This window comes from Abramis brama, assembly GCF_963993115.1.
Source record: "Abramis brama genome assembly, chromosome: 13".
In the NCBI taxonomy this organism is placed as follows: Eukaryota; Metazoa; Chordata; class Actinopteri; order Cypriniformes; family Leuciscidae; genus Abramis; species Abramis brama.
Genome location: NC_139975.1, coordinates 11,195,620 through 11,215,225, shown reverse-complemented (window position 1 = coordinate 11,215,225; position 19,606 = coordinate 11,195,620). Strand labels below are relative to the sequence as shown.

At 36.9% G+C, this 19,606-nt stretch overlaps 1 protein-coding gene across 10 annotated transcripts in view; it reads right to left on the bottom strand.

Moving 5' to 3' along the window:
* The window catches only part of prom1a (prominin 1a), a 62,691-nt gene that overhangs the window by 29,722 nt on the left and 13,363 nt on the right, over positions 1 to 19,606 (bottom strand). For all 10 annotated transcript variants that reach the window (XM_084132307.1, XM_084132309.1, XM_084132304.1 and 7 more), the window contains exon 2: positions 168 to 226. In XM_084132307.1, the coding sequence (XP_083988433.1) occupies positions 168 to 226 (59 nt within the window). The remainder of the gene's footprint in view (positions 1 to 167; positions 227 to 19,606) is intronic.

Here is a 19,606-nt window from a genome sequence, read left to right as displayed (position 1 = left end):
TTCCAGAATAAGAGCATAACAGGGCAGAGCTCGCTCCGTGGCTTTCATACTCAATTAAAATATTGTTTCATAATAGATGCGTCGAGACAATGTCCCCACAACTTAACTTCGGTGGCGGAGCACGTAATGGCATGGAGGTTCAGGTAGGCACAGTCACATGCACTTACCTTCTGGTACTCGGATTGTATGGCTCCGAATTTATCCTTCGCCACTCTGATGACGAGATCTGCAATGACAGGGGAAAACAAAGTCAGCATGCTTCGGCCTCTTTCAGTGCCACCACGTCAGAACAGGTTACGTAATGTTATTCAGCATCCAGATGAAAAAAAAAACACCAACAACGAGCCTACTGTGGATGAGCGTAACCCTTCAGTACCGTTTCATCGAGTGCTTAGCCCCCAGCTGCCCCCAGTGCCACAATCTTGAGAGAAAATATTAGTTGTCTTCATAAAAAACAGACATCATAAAATTTCCTCTGGGAGCATCTGAGTTTTGTATGACTGTGCTGATGAAATTTGCATTATAATGCATTAAAGATTTAGATTACAAGCAAAAGCAATGACAAATCATATTCAAATTACAGTGAAAAAACAGTGCTCTGTAACATTAAAATGTATACAATCTGTGCAATGTATGCACAAACAGAGACAAAGTGGTCTGGGGAGGTGACAGACCACTTGTAAAAAACAAATGAATGGGAGAAATCTTAACACATAGTAGGTCAACCTTAAAAAACTACATTTTTCAGATTATATTTTGCAGATTTCGTTTTTTCTCCATTTCAGTTGACAGGAACAGTAGTATCACTCTCTAGATCCTGAAGGTTCAGGTTTTCCATTCCCATTGCACCATAGTCTAATAACCACCAGCATTCAACAAACAAATCACCTGGATACAACATCACATACAATAGAAGCTGGCAAACATCCCAAAACACTGAAGGAACAGTCTCCAGTCCCACAGCTGTATGCAGACAATCATCAGCACAGAGATGGAAAATGTCTTTAACACGCCATTACAAATTAGATAGCAGAATATCAACAATGCAATGTGATGTAATATTTTAACGATACAGTAACTAAATTGGCCTTATAAAAATGAATGAATAAATTAGAAAAATGTTTGCCTTTGTAAAGTGTCATCAAAATGGAATAATTTGTAGTGCCTCTTCTTATTTTACAGACACTCCTCTCAAACAACCTGTCATATAGAGAGCATTTCTTCTCACCATCCAACCAATTCCCAGTGGAGAAAATTAAATCTCATCCAAAAAAATGTTCTCATTAAAAGTCCCGTTTCAATCGGAAATGCCACATTTGTAGTGGAACACATTCATTTCTTATGATGTTTTCAACCCACTTTAATGCTATGAGTCTAAGCCTCATAGCATTAAAGTGGGTTGAAAACATCATAAGAAATGAGTGAGAGACAGAGAGGTACATCCTCCACTTGGTGCATTGCAGGGATTTTCAGTCTGCTACGAAGAGTAGCAAAGAGTCAATAAAGTATTACTAAAGCTATTTTTGAAATGCTCAGGGCTCTGAACAAAACAAATATGTTTTTTAATAATCTTCACTGTACCTGTACAGCCACCCTTAAAGTGACAACTTGACAAGTCTTTTTTTTTGTTGTTGTTGCAATAATATGGGTCTATTGCCTTCATGCATTTTCTGTAAAACTTTAGAATACAGCTCCGTCATTAATGAATAACTACAGAGGAACAAACGAGCAACACAATATTAACACTCCAGAAGCTAAGATTAACTAATAAGAAACTGATTAATGAATTAGTAAGTAATAGTGCATAGTTGAATGTGGTAGTTCTGCTAATCAATAACTACTATTTTTCATTCCTCCCAGATGACTACTAAGAACTACTATATACAGGTTCATAATTAATATGAATAATGCATAATGTATAGTTAATTCTAAAGTGAAGGTAATGACAACCCACTAGTAATGTTAGTAGTTCTTAGTTACTGATTAGCTAACCTTATTCAACTGAGCACTACACTGTAAAACCCAACAAGTTAACTCAACTCAAACCGATTGAGGAAACTGATTGCGGCAAACCATTTAAGTTTAAAAATAAATACATATGAGTATTGTGAACTTATATATATTGAGTCATCAATATATATAAGTTCACAATACTCATATGTATTTATTATTAAACTTAAATGGTTTGCCGCAATCAGTTTCCTCAATCGGTTTGAGTTGAGTTAACTTGTTGGGTTTTACAGTGTATTACTTACTAATTTATCAATCAGAGTTTCTTTATAGTTAATAGTAGTAACTAGAATGTTAATAGTGTGTAACTCATTTGTTCCTTTGTAGTTATTCATTAATAACGGAACAGTATTCTAAAGTGTTACTGCATTTTCTACAGAGACCTCTTCATTCCGGAAGGCCTACTCATCTTCAAAGTCAGACAGAAGCAGTAGTGTTTAGGGGATCATAGCATGTGGCCATGAAAAAAACATCACCCGTCACTGCATTAGCCTGTCTAGCTATATTTTGCCGGTCCCTATAAGTCCCTGGTTAATTAGCATGACCTTAATTCAAGGAAAGAAATCTTCTTTAAAATCCCCTGGTACATGATTGCCTTACTTTTGCATCATACCCAACAATGAGGAATTAATTATACAGGAAGGAATGACTTCCTCAACGAAATTTGAAACTCCTTAATAAGTGGCTCCCAGTCATCATGTCTAACTTCTTTTTTACCTTGAAATAACCCTTGAAATAGCTTGATTAGCAGGTTTTTTTATATATATTTCAGACTGAAACCTTCACACCTTGTGTAGCGAGCTTATTTCATGTATTATGAATGTTGTTCTGTTGGTATACCTTGGTTTGGCTTGTTGCTATTTTATCATGTGATCGATGTAACCTTATGACTTCTTATATTAAGATGGCTCCTGCACTGAGAATTGTTTATTAAACATTAGGTGTGTTCGACTTCATACGGCGCTGCTCAGACCGATTGGCGAGAGTTGCCGCTTGCAGTTGAGGGTGGAATTGAAAACAGAGCCATCAAGTTAGCTAGTTTCTGCTTCCCGTAGTGACGCTCACATGGTGTTTGGGTACTTTTTCACAGATGAAATGGATTAGATGCAATACTTCATCTAATACTGCATCAAAAACACTTTTCATGTACCGCTTAATACAGCGCCAAAGTTCAACATAAGCCTATACTATTTCAATACCAATAAAGTGGGTCTATACATTTTTATCAGTGTAATTGTGATAAACATGACACAATATAACATTATGGTTGCATCAAAAGAGTTAACACGAAATAAGCACGAAATAAACACGAAACACACGTCATGGTTGTCATCTGTGAATCTGGCCAATCGTGGGACAGCTGTGTCATAATCAGAGATTGTGCAGCCGTTCTAGAGAGCTTGAAACGTTCTCGTGGTACTTTGATGCCATACATCACAGTGATGTGGCATCGGCGCTGTCTCAAATCGGACCAAATTTTAACCGGCATGCACTGCTTCAAGCCACACGCCGATTTGAGTTTTTTTCATTAAAGTAGTGGTTTTTTTCTCGCAATTGTCGGTTTCCTGTAGAATTTTAGAGGCGCAGTGAGTCCCTGGTTATTCTTCAGAGTTCAGACTGAAACCTTTAGACACAATTTGATAATATATGATAATGGTAGTGAGTGGCTGGTGGTGGTATTAAGGAAATAATATATAATACCATAATAAATATAATAACAAATACACAACAACAGTAAATACAATTAATAATTAAAATAAAACAAATAAAAAAAGAGACAGATAAGCCATAGATAGATAGATAGATAGATAGACAGACAGATAGATAGATAGATAGATAGATAGACAGACAGACAGATAGACAGACAGACAGACAGACAGACAGACAGACAGACAGACAGACAGATAGATAGATAGATAGATAGATAGATAGATAGATAGATAGATAGATATTCATGTAGTCTTTAAATTTAAAATGTATTTGTCAAGTCAATGTAATATATTCATGTTGCAGGAAGTCCTGCATTTAAAATCAGCTGATGATTGCGCATTTTTGTTTTAAATATCATAGTGTAAGTAGGCTATGTACTACAATATTTTATGTTGGTCAAGCATTTCATCAAAATTTACCAAGAAAAAAAGCATTTTCATTTCATAATATCACCACGCAGACAGAGAACGAGAGAGTTCAGTGGTCTGTGGGCAGATTGGAATCAGTGGGGCATGGTCCTCCAGCTGTCTCTTCCAGAAAACCACAATTCTCAGCAAAAGGAGTGGACAAAAAGGATAAAGATTGCTGAGAGGAGAAAAAGAAGATCAGTGTAGAGAGGTGGAACAGAAGGAGTGTAGAGGAGAGAGATTAGAAAAGAGAGGCGAGAGGTTGAAGCATGTCTCTTCTTAACCTTTACCGATCGATCGGGCTGTCACATACTGTACACATAGGCCTACTCACACACAAACGCACAAGCAAACACACACCCAGAAATATACAGAAGCATATACTTTATCATCCAGCCACTATCTGAAAACACCCTACAATCTCTTGCATTTCCAAATGCTATCCACCAAGCCAGCTGACTTCTTAGGGTGCGCGCACTGACAGCGATTTGCAGTGACAAAGCAACTGGAAGTCACTTGTTTTCAATGAGAGAGGGCGATTTGAGGTGACATGACTGGCAGACACTGATGTGGATATGACAAGGTTAAGCAGAGTTCAACTTTACGTGATGCACCGACTACAAATGCATTTAAACGTTTAAAAATTCATCTTGTCATGTGCTTTAATGTAATTGTAGCCACCTGAATTGTTACTTCTTAATGGCAACTTTTTACTTTACTTCACTCCATCAATCCCACCTGCAGCAGCACTCAGTCAGTGTCCAGAAACTTCAAAAAGGCTACACAAACTGTGCTGGCAGTTTCTCAGGCCTCAGGTCTATTTCTCATGGTCCTCTGTGAGTACATCTTCTCGTTCCTCTCTCTCTCTCTGACCTGGTTTGATTGGCTGTGTTTCCATTCATCTCACAAGAAGTAAACAGACTATACAGAGCTCAGCGGTAAACAAAAGAGTGGCCAGAGGTGCTGAGTGACTCAAAATACCAGCGCACAGACACACACCTCAGTGGACGCTTTATTTGGTTACTTGTGGTTCCCTGAGGCGATGACATACACCTGGTGCCTTTTGATAAATATGTACACTACCATTCAAAAGTTTGTGTTCAGTATTCAGCAAGTGACAGTAAAGGCATTTATATTGTTACAAAAGTTTCCTCAAAAAACACAACGGTTTTTAACGTTATTAACAATGAGAAATGTTTCTTGAGCACAAAATCGGATGATTTTTGAAGGATCATGTGACATGTCATTGAAATATGAAAATTAAAATGATGGGTACATATTATGACAGAATTTTTACAACCCTGTCCGTCAAAATGACAGACAATGAGAAAGTCTAACGTTGCTCTGAATGTAGTTTTGTTACTTACAGAATATCATGTGGTAGAGAATGAACATCTGAGCATGTCTTTGCATGTACATGACTGTTTGTTCACTTATTGGTATGCAATGTATGCCACAGTCCTCTTGTGACACAAATCCCTGCACATCATCATCACGTTTAATAAGCCATAATCAAGATGTTTGCTTCACAGCTCCCTTCCTCTTTCTCTCTGTTAAGCTTGTTTAGACTCTTTAGCAAGGAGTTGTTTGTAGCAGTGGTTCTCTCTTTTTTTTTGTCACACTCCCCATTAAATCTGGAAGGACTTTTTATCAGTTGGCCTGCATTGTTATTCTGATGTTTTTCTGTAAAAATTACAGATTTTGATTTAAAAAAATAATAATGTTTAATGAAATATATATTTTATTGATTTAATTTAAAAAAGGGCTTTAAAATGTATAAAAAAACATATATAGTAGAATAGCCTATAATATATAAAAAAAATATAATAATAAATGTAATTATTTTTGTCAGTGGAACACAAAAGCAGATGGAAAAGGAATAATTGTTATAAATATCAAGCTAAAAGTAAACACAAACTTTACTTAAAAGTACCTATGTGATTTGTACTTATTTTGAGTATTCTGAAGCCATTCGACAGCTCTGTGTCAGGAAAATAAATACTTTTTTGAGGCTTTATAAACATAAGAGCAACAGTGAGCGCACTATAGACAAATAAGGAGGACAACGCAGCACATTTGAATTTAAGTGCCTCCCACACTTTGAGAACCACTTAATTATAGATTAATTTTTGTCCTGGATAAAACGTGGCACCTTGTGGTACATAAAAAAAACGTGTATTAATTCTAATCTTGTAACGGCATGCATCACGTTCTTTCATCAGGGCAAACTTCTCTTTGATTCAGCCATTTTGTATCCATCCTCCACGGCACTCGTTCCTTCCTCCTCTCATCCTCCCAGCAGGACGCACTCTCACATCCACGACTTTGCTTTTGAGACGTTTCTCTGCTAGTGCAGGAGAGAGAAAGAGATTTTCTCAGAAGTACGCTACTCTTTTTTTAAAAGTTAAAAACCCCACCATATCTTCATAAATATTTCATCATGAAATCTCCTCAAGGTGGCTGTGGAGATAAGCAGCCTTGAATACATTTGTAAGCCACATCACCTCACATTATCATGGCACGCCAGAGACGTGAAACTCTAAAGGTTTTTACATCTCTTCTGTTACACCTAAGACTAATATCTGTCAAGAGAAAGAAAGTGATTACAAATGCCCTTTCAGGGCACAAGTCTTCTGAAATGTGCCAAGCAATAGCTGAGATGACAATCTTGTGCCAAGAACGTACTGTAAATTTTATATGCTAGTTCTGCTAATGTTTAAATTATTATCTAGCTGAAAGCAGACACTAAATATTAACTAAACTCTCTTACTCGAAGACTGTCAGTGCAAACAAAACAGCAATTAGTAATCACTTTCAATTGAATTTAATTGAGAGGTCAGAGTGAAGTAACCCATGCCTAAGTCCCTTTAAGGGGACATAATATCCTCTGGCAGCTATTATATAGGCAACATGTAAAGTTATGTAAAATATATGTAAAAAAATTCAATGTGCAGAATTTTAAACAAGTTAGGCCATTTCTTGACACCAAAGCTGCCAAGTTGTTCTTATATTATATACAATGATTTTTTTCACATATTTGTTTTACAAATTGGTCATTAACTAGCATACCTACTCTTAAAAGCATTGAATCTCTATTTAAGAAAGCCATAAAAACTTTTGCCATTTCACCATTGCGATATTTTAGAGAGACAATTTCAAACGTTTCAAGTATGCTTGTTTGCTATATAAGTGTTACATAATCTTGCCCCCCCTCCGCTGCATGGCTTTTTCCAAAGACTTGAAAGTGGAGGTAGTACACGGTCCTCTGTAAAAGGGGACTGTGTGATACCATTTAGACGCACCACTTTTGGACAAAACGTATTGTCAATAATAGGCGGTAAACTCAGGAATAGCTTGCCCCTCCCGATAAGAGAGTGTCCTACATTCAACACCTTTAAAACTCACTTAAAACAGTGGCTCCTAGAAAACCAGAGATGTACTCACTTAACTGTCACACATTTATCACCCATACACTTTCACTGTTAAATTAAATGCAGTATAGAGGTGGATGAACAATGTCTTTGTCATCACGTATTTTTGTTTTGTTTTGTTTGTTTGTTTTGTCAATGTATATTGTTGGCAATGTATACAATATTGTTTTGTTAATGTGAATGAATGCTGTATGATTGTTGGCTGTCTTTATGTTAGTCTTATGTTACCGGCCTAGGGACTGCAGATGAAAAGTAGTTATTTTTACTAATTCTGGCATATTTACATGGCGTATTTTTGTACAACAATGTTCATGAATATGCATGGTATATATATATTTTCATATTTCATATATTTTAGGTTTCAGAAGGGTAACTATCTTAAATCAACTATCTAAAAACTACTGGCCAAGAATACATCAATAACATGTCAAGTCATGCTGAAATCTCAATGATTGAGTTAAATTAAAAAACACTTTCTTTGAGCATACTGACCTAGGTTTGTCATTGCATGTCACATGACTGATCACGACGCGGCAAGTTTAAAAAAACAACAACTTCTTTTCCTCACATAAAGCTACCATATGACTTATATCTATATTGTAAACGTACAAATCGTATTGACCACTTTATGATACTATTAAGAAAATAACATGGTGTATAAGGAATAACATAACAGTGTAAATTATTTTCTGTTGTGTATGTATGAATACTAATACATGTTTAACATTTATTCCTTATTCCTGTGAACAGTTGTGCTGCTTAATATGCTTGTGGGAACCGTGATACATAATTTTTTTGAGTATAATGTCACAGGTTTCCATCTCTTCCAAATTACAGTAGTTATGGCGTGAACGCAGCAAAAGCTTGTTGTTTTGGTTCAGGAGAAACTGTAAAAGGTGGCTGCTGTTTCGGTTGCGGTGCTTGTTGACTAACGTCTGTCTAACTCTGCATAGCATGAAACGTGCTGTATGATGTCTGCGCGAGGGTATGTAAAAACATATGTTGAGGACATCCTTTCGTAGCCCTTGGAACGCGGTCGATGATTGGACAAACATTTTATGGTCCTACGCCTTCCAAAGACGATATAAATACATATAAATACATTTAGACCACTTAACTTAGGCCCTGTCCCAAATGGCACCCTAAGCACCCGCGTTCTTTCTATTGTAAGTCCACAAGACTGAAAGTGCATATGAAGTGTGCCATTTGGGAAAGGGCCTTAGTGATCGCTTCAGGATGTGAAGAGACTTTCAACCTTTCATAACAAAAAAAGTTTTTGAGGCAATACCCTGCCTTTAATTCCTGAACAATTTCTGAATATTTTACATTATCTTTTATCATCAAACATGACATTAATCCTGTGGAATAATTGTTTTAGAATGGGACTGATGGCAAGTCAATGCTAATAATGCACCAAATGTCTGCAAAGTCACCAAAGATTCCTGAGAGGCATTACTGTTATTACCAGGTTTACAGAGCTAACAGACGTCCAAGAGAACTGCATGAATAAGAGGACTATACTGTAAAAAAGTGCTATCAGAGAGATGCATTTCTAAGGGCGTTCTACATTTTGCTCTTATATCCTGTTTAGTGCGCCAAAAGCCTTAGGGAGATGCGCAGAGAGCTAGAGCTGCCAGACGTCTCTTCCGAACAAAGCTATCGGTGCTCAGCAACCAGACTGAGGCATAGCAGTTGGCTAAACATGCTGTAAGTACTATATTAAAACATTCATTCAAAATTCATTCAAAGATGAGTTACTGAATGATGTGTCTTTATTGGTTTTGAGTCCTCATAAATACATCAAATTGAAGAAAAATACTACTAATTTAAAGTACAGATAAAAACTGATTAGATGACGTACAACACCGTTCAAAAGTAAAAGGCCCAGTAAGATTTAAAAAAAGAAAATTATTGCTTTAATTCAGAAATAATTGATCAAAAGTGACAGTACGGACAAGACATTCATAAAGATTTATATTTTAAATAAATGCTTTTTTGAACATTCAAAGAATTAATCCTGGAAAAAATGTATCATCGTTTCCACAAAAATATTAAGCAGAACAACGGTTTTCAAAATTGATAATAAGAAATGAACATTTCTGAAGGACAAATGGAGTTATGGTTGCTGAAAATTCAGCTTTGCCATCATAGGAATAAATTAAATTTTAAAGTATATTAAAATAGAAAACAGTAGTTTTTTTTACTGTATTTTTGATCAAATAAATGCAGCCTTAGTGATCATAAGATTCTTCTTTCAAAACATTAAAAAAAATCCTACCAATCCCAAACTTTTGCAATTTTCAGCAATTTTTACAAATTCACTTGATTACCTTATAACACCAAGTTGGAAGCGTTAATTCTCAATCTTAAAATCGGAATTAAAAAAGTTTTTGTCTGAAGCCTCTCAGCTTAAATATTTTTTTTAGTATTATTGCAACACTGTGGCTAAATTCACACTACAGCAAAACATGACTGCCACTCCTAGTAAATGTTAATCCGTTCTGTACAGTGTTCATAAGGTGACAACTGCATTCATCTTGTGACATTATATCGACACCATGTGTGAACTGAACTACTACTTCTTAATAATGTAGTGATATAATTACCGCATATTACTGTCACAACTCAACTGACACTCTTTTGGACACTGACAGCTCACCTGAGATGTGTTTTTCTTTTCCTTGAGGTACTTGCAGTAAAAGCAAATCGCAGATATGGAGGTACATGTCTTGTCTCCTTTGCAAATTTTGATATGGTCTGTCTTGCTCTATCACAATTGCTTCCTTAAGCCCTTCGGTGTAGAGGTAACCTACATATTGTGTTGGAGTGAACAGCAGCAAAACAGCTATAAACAAAACACTGGTTTATTAAAAATTGTCTCATTTTGTTAATTCACATAATATTAATTTGGTGAAACAACACCAAAGGTGTTTCTTGTTTATATACTACACAAAAGTTTGGGGTTGGTAAGATTTTTGAGGGTGTGTTCACACTTGTAGTTCGGTTCGCTGGGTTTGTTTGGTCCAGACCCAAAAAACCCCCCAAAACATTTAGTCCTGGTCCGCTTAGCATTCACATTGGCATTTTTAACACCGAACCTAATGATACAGAACCTAAAGGCATAAGGATACATTCACAACTTGATTGGTCGAACCCAACTGTGATGGGCAACATCATGAATATGACGAGAAAAAACAGGTATGCTTGAGCATTCAGTAATTTTTAGGGTTGCATCGTGACATCATGTCCTGTTTTTGGTACGTTTACATGTCTTTGGTCTGTGTTGCGCTCATATTTCTTTCGAACTGCACCAGAGTTCGTTTGGAAGTGGACCGAGACCCATCTTTTCAGCTGTCTTGGTCTACTTGTTTGGTGCACACCAGGGTTCAGATGATAGCGTTCAAATTAACAGAATTTGTTCCACACCACAAACATTCCACACCAAAATTTTGCTATGGTTACCACTGTCAACCGTCATGAGTTCAGGAGGAGTAACTCCTGTATTCTGTACCCAATCTGAAGTGTCACACAAATGTCAGCGGCTAAGAAAACTTAGCTCATCTATCACATGATTCCATGTAGATACACAATTTGAATTCTGCCATCTTTGCATTCAGTTCCAGAAACAGTTTCTTTTAGCCAATTACTTTGGAGTCATACAACATACATCATGACACTCAGTCCCAAACCCTTCACTAGCAACTACACTGAGCTGTGGCATACGAGCATCTGTTGTTAGTGTCTCCATTACGTGAAAATCTTCAGTTGCAACTTTGTGACATTAGCCTGAGGTTTTTCACACAGTAGCTTTTGCACAGCAGAGAGAATCAGATGTGTTCAGAATATTCTGAAGGCTTAATACCCTTGAGACGTCTGCTATCTATTTAACATGAGTGATAGGGGTGGGAGATATTGACCAAAATGAATATCTCGATATTTTTTTCCAATATCTCGATATCGATATTCAGAAGATATTTTTGCCATCCTTCAAAGAAACTTGTGCAAACTGGCAAAGAAGGTCCAGTTGGTATTTTGACTTGCTGCATTTGACCTATTATTGTAGGCTATAGAAAGAAAAAAAAACAATAAAGGAGCTAACTAAACAGAATCTGAGGTAGCCCCTACTTTTTCCACTTACAAAAAAATAAATAAAAAAACGGAACTAGGCACCTCTTGCAACAGTGATTATTAAATCAAACAACAATATTGTTGATGATAAATTCAAAGTAAAAAAAAATATTTTCAAAACGCTATAAATCCATCCATTTTTCCCCAAAACGCTATAAATCCATAATTTTTCCCAAAAATTTATGGTTTGTCTTTTTAAAAAAGTCTTTTGTCTTTTATTTTTCGTGTTTGCATTTATGAGGAAAAAACACGTGACGTGACAGTTCTCCATTGTGGACGCAAGCGCTCTGAAAGCGGCACTAAAAGACTTTCAAACTTTCACAGAGACCTCAAAACAGAAAGCACAAAGCCTTTCTTTAAAACGAATTTCGTTTTGTATTAATTGTGTCTTAATTTTAATAATTTTTTCATTAACCAATTTCCTGGATTTCATACATAAAAAGTATAGGCTAGCACAACAAAAGTGCTTGAACTGGGCTGAGTTTCCCGATAACGTTGTCTCTTAGCGCGCTACGAAGACTCTTAAGGTATAACTTAACTAAAGGTATAACATTTCTAGGCGTGTTCCCCGAACCATACCTTAGGAAGCTGCTTAAGATATACCTTCTTACGTGTGACGTGAGCCGGTGCTGTCCGTGGCGATGGTGCTGAATTGGTTGATATCGATGGCTCGAGAATCAATTATTATCTCGTGCAGGGGCTGTTTATGTGAGAAAGAAAGCGGTGTTCTTTATAAAATAAGCACTTTAGAAATAGTTGAAATTGCATTTATTAGGACTCATGGGATATTATATAAAAAAAAAAAAAATCCAAACTATAATAGCCTATAATAGCCAAACCTACATATTTTAAAATTGTATCATATATTGCTGCCATGATAACCATTTCAAATGTTTACGTACTTTCTTCTCTTTCCCATTTTTGTTCGCTGAGGTGGAGCTGCGATGAAATATTGTTCTTGTAAATACTTTCCAGCATTTCAGTAATAAAAGTGTACATCTTATTCTTACGTACAGTGCTCGGCAGTGATCAAAAAGGATTTAAACAGTGAATTTTGAATCTCTTCTTATAAACTCAGAGATTTGGATTCAGACTACGACCTGTTTGTCAAAAAACTTTAGGTACTAATTTGGCCAGGGATTTTTACGTGGGTTGGGTGAGAAGAAACACTGATAGCCTATTATGGATTCGGACGGCACTAAAATCACCGACTTACCCCTGTAAATGTTTAAAATACCGGACGAGCCCATGAGAAAAAATTAGCGTCCGAATAGGACTTAACTGACAGTAGCCTATGTTTTCACTGGCCTTTAAAAGCGCTCTTTTATTAAATTAATAATATAATATATATAATAATATAATTAAAATTCTAACAACAATCAGTGTAATGATAATTTTATTCTTTGCATTAAAACACTTGAATTAGCCTAATTGAACACTGTCTGGGTGTATTAAAACTTCAGAATTATATTCATATAGACCTGCAACAGTGATAAGGTAAAGCTAAGAGTGGTCCAGACCAACCTTCCGAACGTATGACTTACAGAAGCTATACTTAACTAAGAACGTTTCGGGAAACACGTATTAACGATAAGGCACAGCTTAAGGTGTAGCCTAACTAAAGAACGACGTAGCGTTTAGAAGGTTTCGGGAAACCCAGCCCTGGAGATTATATCATCATGAACAGAACCGTAGCCTACTCGCCTCACAGGCCTAAAAAATGTGAAATATATTTACAGAAAGCTGGTTCTAAACAAAACCATCCAAAACAAAATAAAACTATAATAAATGTGCATTTCTCCGGTGCGTTCACTAGCCTACTGCGAAGATCGCGAGTCAATAGCCTATCGTCGACTTCATCTTTGCAGCCGACACAGAAATTAATAAACAATAAAAATATCTTATTGCAATATTTTACATATTCATAATCATTACTTTAGCTGGTTCTTTGAGGCAGCTTTTTAGGTTTATGGCGTTTTGGAAAAGAGCTCTTCACGTACAAACACAGTTTCACCAAGGCACAGCGGCCCTTCAGCACATAAGAAAAAAAAGAAGAGAAAAAGCACGGACTTACTAATTACGAAACTTTGATGTGGTTGAACAGGTGAAACTGTCACAAATTCCTCTGCAGCTCAAACCTTCTCAGTACGAGTTATGAAGGAAGAGAACAGCATTACAGTTTTCAGCGCGTCCTCCTCTGATTGCTACTGATTGCTGATTCTTAAATCATTTTACAAAACGGTTTTGCGCATGTGCTTGCGCGCACTATTTTGAATTTATTTATGAATGTGCGTTTTTGACGACACGGGACCATGGGCTGGGCCACTCGGAGGGTGCTTCCGGGAATAGTACTGCCCTACAGTATTAAAAATCGCTACATATAATTGTTTAGAAGGTTATAGTGTGCGCTATTTGTTTTCTCTTTAACTTCTTTCAGCTCTTTTCATGTTTGGGGGGTCGGATTGTACAAATTATGAAATATTCGATATCCCAATTTTGCATATCGTCCAGACAACAATTTGGATATTATCGTCTAAAGTTTCAACGATATATCGCCCACCTCTAATGAGTGATCAAACGTGTCACTTCTCACCACCCTAATGCCATGAAGCCAATGCTCATGACTTTTCTCATCTACTCCCTGGTGCCTGGTTAGAGTCCCATAGGGTTACAATCTGTACCTGAACATTAACAATAACAATCTGTTGAAGCACACATAAAGCAATAAGGCTCCTCTGTGACTAAGGAGTCAGTTACCAAGAAAGAGGAACCCAGTGTCACAACCAGAAAGAATGAATATAGGAAGAGGAAGAAGAAGAGTAAGAAACTAATAGAAAAAAGAAAGTGAGGGTGGTACAAAATGTACAGCTTTCAAGCCCAATATTAATAAAAACGGGATTAAATGCATGAGCCACAGTTGGAAACAACACCAATCTCTTCACAGCATCTACAGGCTTGCACTGCAACACAGAAGGTCTTTTTAGATAAATATACAAAGAGCAATTTGAGTTGCCCTGTATTCTGATACTCACTGAGGAAGGTTATTTTGTGAATGTGTATGTGAAATGAGTATGTGCATGATATATAATATCCTCACATTATCCCTGCTTTTGTCAGTTGCAGTGAAAAGGTAACAATATGATCTCTGTAGACAAAATAAAGCCTTCCACAAACATTCAAAATACACATACATGTACAGTGTTACAGTGCTCTATCAGTGTTTTCATCAGGAAATCAGCAAAAACTAATATATATGCATGCATCATATGCATGATATATTGATTATTGGCCAATAAAGAATCAAATCAAATAAATCCCTAATAATTTAATAACACTGTTACATGTAATCCTTAGCAAACCTCAAAATGAATATCTAGTTCTCATAGCTGTACATTCTAATAGTGTGATGCCTAAATGCACTTGATCAATTCTATTTTGAATTTATTTAGACAAAATAGTATAGAATTTTAATATTGGCCATTGAACGGTTTTCAGCCAGCATGAAACAGAAAATTAATTATTGGCTTATTGGTATCGGCCAAAATTATAATATCAGTGCATCCGTAATTGGAAAAAAATGTTCAAGGTTCTTCACACAATTTTAAAGAACACTTTATTCCAAAAAGGTTATATATTTTGAGAAATGTCTTAAAAGGGTACTTCACTTCTGGTAAAAGTAGAAAGGCACAAATTTTTGATATCGGTGCTACCTGACTAGAGAAAACAGAGAAAAAAGTGTTGTCTTCCCTTCTGCCAAATAGGTAGGAAAACTTCAACACCCATAATGCACTGGGCATGTTGCCGTCCAAGGCCACTCTCACTAGTCTGCTATGGATATGCTCACCAGAGTCAAATACTGCCTTGCTTTAGTAGGATATACTTATTAGCAAACTTTTAGTCATAATGGCATCAACTTATACTGTTCCTGAGTGCAAGAGTTCAAAGAGTAAATGTTTAGCGGGAGGGAGTTACTTTGGGTTTCCAATGAAGGATCCAGCGCATGGTAGGCAGTGGCTCAATGGAAAATCTTTTTTTCGCACCTGTGTTTTGCACCCGACAGGCCCCCATAAAGTTCTAGAACCTTTTCTTCTAATAATGTACAGTAGAAGTGAATAAACCTATACAGCAATTATTGGACTCTGAGTGACTACATTAATCCTCCTAACTTCCTTGTACTGTATGCGCTCCATTTCTTATTGCAACATATATCTTACTTGTTTACATCTACACAGAATCACTTTTACAACTCCCCAGGACCTGAGGGACAATAACTGCCACTTCCTTGTGGTGAATTCTTATGAGAACAATGGCTTTTGGGTGGAAAGGAAAAACACTTGCTCAGAAAAGAAACAATACACACCATCCCTGGGCCATCTACTAACGCACTGTACATGGTTTTTAACAGACATAACATCATGGTTTATGGCACAGATCCGCATGTATGAGTCCATCTGTGCCTATAGCCTGTTTAAACCCATAAGGAGATTCACACATTGCTGATGACTAAACTGGGCATTTGTGTTTCAGTTCCCACACGAATAGGGTCCAAAACAAAAAGAAGGAAACTCTGTAAGTCTGGTTAAATGACATCTAGTTTCTCCACAAGTCTGTCAAAATGTATTTATATAAATTTCAATGGCATTCAGAATATTTATAAAAGCAAATATTATAGAAACTACAGATTTATACTCCGTTCTATTCTGAGAACAATCATAACCTCAAACTATAACTTACTATGCAAGCTTGAACTGTTGTCCTTACAAACTGTACAATTCACAAGTCATCTGACCAGACTATGTGGCCTACTTACATACTGTTTTTGAAAAATGTATCAGTATTATTTTTAGGTCCACATTCAAGGTTAATGAATTAGGTTGCAGAAATTGATGGTGATCAAATATGATTATTTTTGTACACTCTTCATATAAAAATCCTTCACTGGATTGTGATGTTTTCCATTAGTAGTGTTTTGGATCAGTAAAATGTGTATATTCTTTTATGTTCAGTTTGAGACTTGTTTGCTTTGTTCCTGTTTCCTGCCTGTCTGAGTTATCATTAGTCTCCCTGATTGGTCATTCTGTTCAGCTGTTTCCTAATTAGTTCCCTTTTGTTTGTTCCATGTATTTAAGCCCTGAGATCTCCTTAGCTCTTGGTCCGTTCTTGTTTGTGTAAGATGTTTTGTATTTCTCCGCGTTCTCCAGAGTGTTTGTGATTAAAGACAGTTTATTTTAATTCTCCTTCATTGTGCGATTTATATTTGCAACCGTCACGTGACACTATCTGAGTCATAATCAGAAAACAGACTGTTCTACCCGCATTAAATATAATTCAATCTTAAAGACAGTGAAATGCCTTGATAAGTGTAATTTTCTTTACCACACATTCCCAAAGCTATGGAATCTACACCCTCAGAAGAAAACAGCTCGTCACAGGGGAAGGGACCATCTTTGTACTTTATATACTCATAGCTTATATACTCTTATATACTACTTATATACTCATTATAAAAATCATAGCAGTCTCTTAAAGGTGTATACTATTACTACTCTAAGGTACTAAAATGCACCTTTTAGGGGTAAGATAGGGTACAAAGTTGTCCTTTTAAAGGTACTGCCCCAGTGAAAAGCTGTTGTACCCCCAAAGGTACAATATTTGCACATTTTTTCTGACAGTGTATAATACTGGTCTATAGCTTTGCAGAAGTGTTAAAGGTAGGGTAGGCAAATGCGGAAAGGCTAGCAATAGCAAGTTAGCATTTGAAAGCATGAGATCCCACCCTCCCTTCAGAGCGTCTCCAAAGCCACGCCTCCTTCAAAACACATGAATGCGCACAGCAGAGATGGGATGTGCCGATCCGATACTCAGTATCGGTATCGGCTCCGATTCTCCCATTCTTTGCCGGATCGGGTATCGGTCAGACGAGACACATCCAATTTGGATATTGTGAGTATAAGGGTGCTTTCACACCTGCCTCATTTAGTTCGGTTGAATCGCACTAGAGTTCGTTTTCCCCACTGGTGCGGTTCGTTTGGGCAGGTGTGAATGCGGCAATCGCACTCGGGTGCGCACCAAAAGCGGACCAAACAAGCGTACCGAGACCTGCTCGAAGAGGTGGTCTCAGTACGTTTTGAAACGAACTCTGGAGCGGTTCGTTTGTGGTGAGAACGTGATCCGACCTTGAACAGAACCAACTGCCAAAGAACTGCGCATTTTTGGACTAAACCAGTTGCCGTAGTGAGCTGCGCTGTGATTATGGGATGAGGAGAAATGTTTGTTGACAGTTTGCACTCGCGGACAAACTTTTAAGTTGTGAGGAGGTGCAGACAGAGCCTGATAGAAATTATTAACAGCCGCATCCTCGCTTCATTCTCAAATAATCTTGTTTGTCTAAAGTGGTGTAGTAGACAAACTATATAATAAAATATGACGAAGGATACAATCAGCCCACGCAGTCGTCTCTCCATAGTAAACAGCGGCGTGTTATCTGCCGGATTTTCCCGCACGTTAATTCTGACCAAACGAAGTGCGGTTATGGAAATGCCAGACATATCTGGCCAACGAGTGATTTGGATGTAGTCACGTGACTGCATTTTGGTTCGTTTTATCAACTCATAAACTGATTCGGACCAGAGCGATCAGTCTGGTGTGAAAAGGAACCAAAACGCCTGAATAATGCTACAAAGTATAATTTTTCACCCTTGGTCCGGACCAAATGAACTGAACTACAGATGTGAAAGCACCCTAATATTCTGTGTTATTGTTTGAACTTGGGGACTCGAAGTGCTGCACGCTGTATTGGAGCCTTTCATATTATAATACTTTTGCGCAATAAAAGATTATTAATAGCCTTTCTTGTTCTGTCCTATCTATCATATGTTGCTGCCTAATTAAACAGATGCACTATACATTTAAAATATGTCTTAATTTTATATAGTATATATACTTGTTTTTCATTAATGTATTTTACAACCACACAAAGAGCAATGTGTTATGTTTTACCAGATATAGTGCTACACTTATTGTCTCTTATTTGTTCCCCACTAAATAATGTATTTTTCTCTCTCTAAATGTTCAGATTTTGTACAATTATTGTGCACTCCTGCTTTTTCTAGAGTAACTTTTACTTCTGAATTATCTACTAATCCAGTTTATAATAGCATTTTTGTCATAGATTGTGATATATTTTTTTTGATTTGTTGTTTTTCTTGAAGTTGTCTGTATTTAGTAGATTGTGTTTAATACACAAAAGAGTGATTTTCAGTTCAACACACAGAGTTATAGAAATTCTACTTGATTTTTTAAAAAAAAAATTGCGCTGGTATCGGTCGATACTCAGAATTTTCGGTACCGGATCGGATCTGAAAAAATGGTATCGGTGCATCCCTACAGCAGAGTCTGCAAAGCGTCGATGTTTAATTACCTCATGTCTCAAACCACATGTAACATTACAATAATAATGAACGTAAACAATTTAAGGAGCTCCTACTTGTACCACCTTACTTCATGCAGATTAATACAGAAACGCATTAATCCGAGTCTGAGGATATTAACTGCTCCGGGTAACGTCACGGGTTGCCATCTCGTAATTACGGTTACGACATGGCGTGAACGCAGCAGAAGCTCGTTGTTTTGGTTCAGGAGTAACTGTAAAGGGTGGCTGCTGTTTGTTTGTGGCGCTCGGTGACTGTGTCTACAACTCTTCATAGCGTCATGGAACGCGCTGATGGCGTGTGATGTCTGCGCGAACAGGTGCGTGGAAGGTGTGAAAATACATATGTTGACGGGCAGATAGGACATTGTATGTAATGATTGGACAAACATTTTTTTGGTCCTGCGACTCCACAGAAGACATATGTAGGCTACATGTTTTTATGTTTAGACCACTTCTATTACTGATTGCTATGAGGATGTGAAGAGTTT